The sequence below is a fragment of the Chelonia mydas genome, chromosome 9 (assembly GCF_015237465.2).
Source record: "Chelonia mydas isolate rCheMyd1 chromosome 9, rCheMyd1.pri.v2, whole genome shotgun sequence".
Taxonomy (NCBI): Eukaryota; Metazoa; Chordata; order Testudines; family Cheloniidae; genus Chelonia; species Chelonia mydas.
Window position 1 is genome coordinate 27,671,890 of NC_057855.1, and position 8,051 is coordinate 27,679,940.

The window sequence follows — 8,051 nt, forward strand, 5'->3', positions numbered from 1 at the left end:
CTTGCTGCGGCGGCTCGGAGCATCGCGGCTGAGGGGAGGGGGAGCAGCAGCAGCGCGGCGGAGGCGGCCCCACCCCCTCTCCTCTCCCCGTGGCCGGGCGCGCGCTGCTCGCTGCAGGGCTCGGCTGCCGCTTCGCGCGCGCCTGTGAGACCGCCGCCGCTCTCCGCTCCTCCGCCCGACTGCGCCAGGCGAAGACGATGGCCGGCTGGCAGAGCTACGTGGACAACCTGATGTGCGATGGCTGCTGCCAGGAGGCCGCCATTGTCGGCTACTGCGACGCCAAGTACGTCTGGGCCGCCACGGCCGGGGGCATCTTCCAGAACATCACGGTAAGGGCCGCGGCCCCCGCGCCGGCTGCGAGCCTCCCGCCCGGTCCGGCTCTAGCCCCTGCCCGGGGGCCGCGGAGCGAGAGCCGCTGGGGGAGGCGAGGGGAGGGGATGATGCAGCAAAGAGCCGTCGCCGCGTGCTCCTGGCGCCCGCGGGCTGCAGCCCAGCGCCGCCAGTGGGGGTCCCGCCCCCGCCAGCTGTACCCGCAGCTCCCCCTCCCCTCGGGGGGGCCGCGTGGGGCGCAGCTCGGGCGGCGTGAGGAGCCGGGCGCTCCCCAGGGCGCTGCTGGGTTTTGTCTGCCGCTTTCCCGGCCAGCGGGGACCGTTATGTGAGCGCTGGGCGAGGGCAGCGGGGCGGGCCCGGCTCTCGACGGCTGCCTGCGGCTCATCACCCCCGCCTGCTGCCCGGGCCCCCGGCGCCGTGCTGCGGGCACCTGCCCGCCGCGCGGGCTGAGCCGGAGCCGGCAATGCGGCGGAGGAAGGAGGAGGAGAGAAAGGCCGGGCACAGGAGAGACTTGGCGTAGGGTTCCCTGCGCCCAGGCCGCGTTGCTGTGGACAGACTTACGTACCCGGCGTAGGAGGCTTTCCTGAATCCTCGCCGCTGGCTACATGTTTTTCATCTCCAAGATGGCGCACTGCCATTGATTCGCCCCCCCCCCCACCTCTGTCCTTTCCTCCCCGTCTGTCCTCCTCAGAGGTATTAATCATCCCCGTTCCTGCAGCACAGCCCCCTTCCCACCCACCGCTCAGATCTCCCAGGTAAAGGGCTCGGAAACCCTTTACGGATCAGGGAAGACTAACTTAGACTGGGAGCCCTTTTAGGCCATACCGATATTTGTAGGTGGTGGTGAAATTGCATGTTTTGATTATAACCTTGTGTCATGATGTGCATCAGTCTGCAGCAAAACGTGCCTTTCCCCTGCAAATCCATCCTCTAGGTCTCTGTCTTTTGCACGGGAATTTGGGGTTAGTGCTTTCTCTAGGGAGAGGAGGGCTTGGCTAAGTGGTGACGTCCTGTTGGATTTATCCCCCCGTGGCTCCTGTGCTTGCCAGTTCTCCTTTCTCTCCTTAGGCCCCTCTTTGCTGGTAGCCTTGGTATGCAAAGGCTGCTCTCCTGCATAAAAGCTTTCTTCCCCCACCTCCACAGTTAAGTGATCTCATTGCATGGCCACAGCAGTATCCCCTCCTCATCATACCCCTTCGTAGGATGTGATGTCAGTGGGGAGTAGCCATACAGGCCACGCTCGCTGGGGAAACCAGCCCTGCAACCAGCCTTGCCTTACCTGAAGATAGTTAAATAAGTGGTGCCCTGAGGATTTCCAGCTGCTGACTGAGTCCCCTCCCCTAGGTGTCTTTGTACCTTGTTAAGATGTGGCCTTGCAGAGTCCTGGTGTGTGATTGGAAATGGCCAGGGCCTGCTATGACTGTGCAGTTCTCGAAGGCAACGCCTTCCATCTCCTTACTTGCTTTCTTGCTGTTAGGAAGCATATTGCTCCTGTCTTGCCTTCACCCCACCCCCACTACCTCCATCCTGAAAGCAGTGCTGCAGGGAGACTCCCCTATGGAAGGGGGCACAGACTTTGTGGGCAAACAGCATGGGGGGCTAATGTAGCCTGACACCTTTCTAAATGCAACCTATCCTGGGCTCCTGTAGGGACTAGATAACACGATTTCCCTCTGCACAGAGGGGTCTCTTTAGCATTGTGATCCCCTCCCCCACTTTTTAGGGTACTGTGAGACCTATGCGTTTACTGGAGCAATGGCTTTATGTATCTGAGTTTACTGTCTGAGTCATTGAAACTTAGGCATGATATTATGTAACATTCCTTGCCTAGAAAAGGGCACAGCTGAACATTGTTGTACATCATCAATTTGGCTACAGTTTGTATTCGAAACATAGTTGTTATTTGGCCTTTCAGAGACCTGTGGCAGCTGACCTGGAAGGAGTTTAATATCCCACCAATTGTTGTTAAGGAGGCAAATGGCACTGGGGAACACCTGCATCATAGTTATCTAGACGCGGTCTTGAAGGCCTTTTTGGTACCTCATTATCAATTAACAAAAGTCTGATTCATTCACTTACTAAAATAAATGGCCATGTGGTTAGCAAAATGCCTGATGACATCACATTCCCTTCTTCAAAAAGAAGACTTACTGGAATCTAACTTCTAGGCCTTATCAGTCTTGCAGACTTAATCTATAACTGTACAGTTAATATCTGAAATATCTCAAAGTAGCACTTGTGTTCATTTAAAATGGTACTAAATTAATTAAAATATATCTCTGAATAACAAAACACTCAATTCCAAAGTGTCTTGTCTTAGGAAAACTTGAGTGTCCCTTTCAAATCTTTTTGCTGGTGACAAGTCTCTTTTCAGTGGAAATTAACCTGTAAGCTACTTCACTTAAAGTACATGAAATCCAATGTCTTCTGTGAAAGGTAGTTGTGAGAGCTTGCTGTGTAACACTGAATTTCTTTTTTGACAGCCCATAGAAATAGATATGATTGTAGGAAAAGACCGAGAGGGTTTCTTCACCAACGGTCTGACTCTTGGTGCAAAGAAGTGCTCTGTGATCAGAGATAGCCTGTATGTTGATAGTGACTACACAATGGACATCAGGACAAAGAGTTATGGTGGCGAGCCAACATACAATGTTGCTGTAGGCAGAGCTGGTCGAGGTAAGCTGTAACCTTTTTTTTTTTTTTCTTCAAAAAATTTAAATTTATCAAAACAAGAATGCAACCTTCAAAACTGAGCTCTAATCATTAAATTAGTTACTTTAATCTGCATAAAAATATTTTTTTTAAATTTCCACAATGCAATCTTGGTGTAATTGTGGTCTGTCTATTTTCTAGGACTAGATCCGTATCTAGCAGTCCTAGATGAATGACCACAGTTGGGCACTTAACTGTCTTTATCAAATGGTTTCTTGTGCCTACAGATTTTAACAAGCTAGTGTAGCCTGTGTATCAGTTGGATTAAATGTAGTCTGTCACTCACTTGCATTAGGTATATTGCAGTTAAAATGTTTGGAGTCCAAAGCATAGTGTCATCATGATGGTCGATGTTATTACATCCTATTGAAATATTTTGTTCAGCATAAATTTGCTCTAAGGTGACTTCTATTAAAATTTCTTCCACAAAGACTTGAATTTCTTGTATGGAACTACCTAGTTTGAATCATAAGTTTTACACTAACTCTTAACAATTCTCTGTTGAGAACCTTGGAAGTCTGATTCGGGGGCAATGAATGAACTCTGTCCAATTGGGTAGCTGCAGGCTATTTATATAAAGCTTGTCTAACTACTTGTGCATTTCATCTAAGCTTCTGTAAAATAGACCGTACTTGGAAGGAGCTAGACTCCATTCCAAAAGAAACTTCTCTCAAAACACTGGGTACAAGCAACATGAGGACATCCAAGACATTATCTAGGCATTCTGTTGTTAGCTGTTGTAGACTGAGTATGTTAGGGACCAAGGTCAATGTATAAACAAAATATAGCTACAGAGACACTGCTGTATTATGTATTTTTACGTAGGCTGTGGAGATGTTATATGTATTTTAACAATACGGTCAAATGGAATAGGTAAAGATTTCTGTGCTGCTTGGGCCATGACTGTAACTAATTTTCTTCCTTTCCTTATAAGGAAAATAGTATCACTATCTAGATAATTGCTTGCTATAGTTATTTTGAAGTTTACATTATTTAAGATACGTCCCCTTATGATCTGGTCTTTGTGATGTTCTGCTGTATACCCACACGTAGGCACAGTGTATCTATATTGCAGTGATTCCTGTCTCACCATTCCTAATTCAAAGCACAATTAAGATGAGCCAGTGTTCTTGTGAAGCAAAATTCGTAACATGTAGTTATGCTTGGCATAATTTGATTTTTATTTTTTATAATTTCAGTGTTTACTTTGAAGCGTTTTTTTCAATTATTGATTTAAATGTTCAGTTGTGTAAAATTATGGGAGGGTCACACAATAGGGGGAGATAGAATTATTTAATAGTAGATTCAAAAAATTAGTATTATAAATGTTAACACAAATTGTCAACATCACATCAAAATATACAAAGTAAATATCCTCATATCAAACTCTTAATTCATTCTCAAATAATATTTCTTACTTTGTCCATCTGTAAATTTCATTTATTGATGGAAATAGTATTTCACTGGCTTTTGTGGATGGTGAAATAGATATTTACCAACATTTACTTAAAAAAAATCTAATCCTTCCAAGTTTACATGTACTCTGTTCTAGTGACATCTGGTGGCAGTTAGCATATAAAGCCTCATGGCATGTAATGTTCTATTGACTATAGTTCTGTAGGAAACTCTTTTTGTTATTTTTGTAGTCAATTTACTGTGGGGGGAGGGGGAAGGGGAAACTAGATTTAAAATTAGCTCAGAATTACTTTACTCCATACAAAAAACTAATTGCAGTATAACGGACGGAGGGATTCAACATTTCACCCAGAACTGCATTGTTGCTTTACTTTACAGTAGTGTCATAAACACAGACTTCTACTTAAAAGTTACTTAAAGGTTACCAATAAACTTCCAAACAAAACACACGTGGTAAAGTTGCAATGTACCCGTTACCACTCTGAACTTAATCTCTAGTCTAAAAATACTAGAATCTGCTATGTCTACTGACATTGCTACCTTTCTCCTTTTTAACATCTTCACATTGTCTACCCTATAAGATGTACCCAGGGTTTCCTGGTCAGAGAGGTCAGATGATAACATGCACCATGATACATTTTATCTTTTAAATGGCAGTTACATATATGTTCAGGTTTTTTGCAAAGTCTTATGGCTAGCACACAACTTCTCCATCTCTGAAGTCAGAGGATTCTCTCCCCCAACCCTGTCTACATCTATACTTTAGAAAGCTCTTGTAAAGCCAACTTAATATCCAAATATTAAAACTTGAATTGGTGTACTTATTGCAATATCCGATTAAAACTTGCATTATTTCCTTGTCTAACACACTCCTTTAAAACCTCTTTTTTTTTCTTTTCTCTTTCAGTCTTGGTCTTTGTAATGGGCAAAGAAGGGGTCCATGGAGGCGGATTGAATAAGAAGGCATACTCAATGGCAAAATATTTGAGAGACTCTGGGTTCTAGTTGCTAGGCAGACTGTTAAGTATTAGGGGGAAATTGCTATTAAACTTTCCTGGCAGTGAGCTTTAAACCTTACATTCTGGAAACTTTATTAGCAATGCAGGATGATGGGGTATGAACCTGTGTCTCCTTTGTATCCCTTTGTTGGTGGGGAAAGGTGTTCTTTTCTTTAATTCTGTTCATTTCTGTTTTGTTTCATTGTGTACTCCAGCATTGGTTATAGTTATGGGAAAGGAAGGTGTCCATGGAGGGACACTGAACAAGAAAGCATATGAACTGGCTTCATACCTGAGGAAGTCTGACATCTAAGCAACCTCTCCCCATCCATCTAGCAACTGTCTTCATCACCAACCAGTTATGTTCACAGTGCTACCAGACTGTAGATGGTAGTTGTTTTATGTTTTTTTTTTTTTATTTATCCGTTTTTTTCTAATATCATGATTCCAGTTACCCTCGTGTTCATTTGTATGTTAACCACTGTATGTAACCAAGTCCCATATCTGGCACCATTTTCGCAGCATAAAAATGATATGCATGATACCTTGAAAAATGTTTTAGGAGGGGGAGAATGCCAAGTCTAGGCTTTGCTTTGTCTTAGCGATTAATACGGTATTGACAACTAAAACAATTTAAACACTAAACACAAGGTGCCGATTGTACAATCTAATTTGATCAATGTCTCTTCAGCACTTTGAGCAATTACACAGCTCATTTAGTCTTCCTTTTGTAGAGCATGGTTGGGGGGGGAGGGGGGAGTGCATGCATATCTTTACTTCTCTCCCTGTCCACTCTTTCATCCACATTTTGTTTGCTTCCACCTATTTTTATACAGTGCCTGGTTTGTTTAACCAATTTGCGCTCAAAAGCTATTGTTTCATTAGTTTTGTTGTTGCACTTAACTGTAAACTTACAAAACTCTTCATAGTGTCTGAAGTACACGCTGCTTAATGGGTGCAACTGCAAAACTATCAAAAAGTGTAAATGCATTTTCTTCACGATCTTACAACCGCTGTCCTGAATGAATACCTAGGGACATTCCATCATTGCAATAGTTCAGGCACTTTTTTTTTTTTTTTTTTTTTGCCAGCTCCAGTTCTGTAGTTGAATTATAAAAAGCTGCCATTATGGACATTAGATATCCCAACATAACCATCTGGAGTGTGTCCGATTTCAGTTTTTCATAGGACCAATTTTTAATTTGCAGCTTGGGGTTTTATATGAAACTACAGGGTCATTGTGGAAAACTGCCACCTTCAGCTATATACTGGTAGCCTATACTCCAATCTTTCTGTCAGATCTAACTGATAATGTAAAGAAACATGCTGCTCTAATACCAATGTTTGTGTGAGGGGTGGTAGTTCATAAGCTTAAAATTGTTAAAATGATACCATTTCAAATTTGAAATAGTCATCTGGCCTGCCACACCCTTGCTGGAGAAATTCTGGAGTAAACTGCCTCGTGCACTAGTCATCTAAAATGTGTAACCAAACTGTCCATTCAAGCACGGTACTAACTTGTATGTCCATTTAAAGAGAACTGCAGAACTCTGTATACAAAAGAATAAATGGGAGATGGTATTGGTTGGAATAACTGACTTGGCTGTCTTGTGATGAATTTTTTAATATGTATTCTGTGCCATACTATTGTTTTAAAAAAAAAAAATGAACTGTTGCTATTGTGAGATGGATTTTAACTGACTATAAGGATTTCTTTTGAATGGCACTACTTTAGGGACATTCTAGTATTTGCTTCTATTATTTGGGCCTTGTGGATAATGTACAGATTTAAACAAATTCTTGTTGCTGATTTGTCCATTTCTTTCCCTGCACTTTTACATCTGGGATACAGTCTAACTCATCTGATTTAATATGCATTTCAAAAAATGCCATAACTATTAAACACCTTGTTTACAGACGAAATAAATTTATTCCAACCAAATAAAATCAGACTCTTGTAACTTTTTTATGCACCAGACTTTTCTGAAGCAATATACTTCATTGTGTAGCTTACTACACTAACTTCGTATTTGTGTGTGTCTCAAAATGTAATTCAGCTCTGCAGGGATTGTAAACTTGTGGAACAGCATTACTGTACTGATGTACTAGTCCTTTTGCTGTACAAATGACTGTTTAGAACACTAAACTGACTTAACCGCTTATCGAGCTTAAGTCATAGCAGGAGCTCTAATAGTCTTCATGTACAAGACTTAAAAGAAGCAAACGGCAGAAGGGGATACTTTTACTAAGGGAAACTAGTGTTATTGACTTCTCGAATCCAGCAAATCCCATGGCAGTTTCTCTTTACTGTTAGGGATGCTGTTTAAACATTCTCTACCCAAGCCTCCTCAATGGTATGTGAATGCAATGAACACTTTTTGTAACCTACCCTCCTTTAAAACAGGCTGGATGTGACCAGTGCTGTACTAGTGTTTCCATTAGTATAAGAGCTAACCCTCTTTGTACAAATCCACACTGCTCTTGGAGAAAACATATCAAACGGTTTAGCATCCAGCTAGTTAACCAGCTTCAAACTCTGCAAGTCTTTCAGCTGGTCTTGACTGATGACCATGCACAAATTCTGCCAGCCAGTCC

The 8,051-nt window shown here is 43.1% G+C and overlaps 1 protein-coding gene across 2 annotated transcripts; it reads left to right on the forward strand.

Annotated features, from left to right (window-relative positions):
- The first annotated feature begins 192 nt into the window (after positions 1-192).
- PFN2 (profilin 2) lies at positions 193-7,403 on the forward strand. 2 transcript variants are annotated; one of them, XM_037909301.2, is made up of 3 exons: positions 193-329; positions 2,814-3,006; positions 5,366-7,403. In XM_037909301.2, the coding sequence occupies exons 1-3, from the start codon at positions 198-200 to the stop codon at positions 5,461-5,463; spliced, it is 423 nt and encodes a 140-aa protein (XP_037765229.1). In that variant the 5' UTR covers positions 193-197; the 3' UTR covers positions 5,464-7,403. The 2 variants fall into 2 exon arrangements, with proteins under 2 accessions (XP_037765229.1, XP_043377709.1); XM_043521774.1 differs by having other exon boundaries at positions 5,672-7,403.
- The last annotated feature ends 648 nt before the right edge of the window (positions 7,404-8,051 follow it).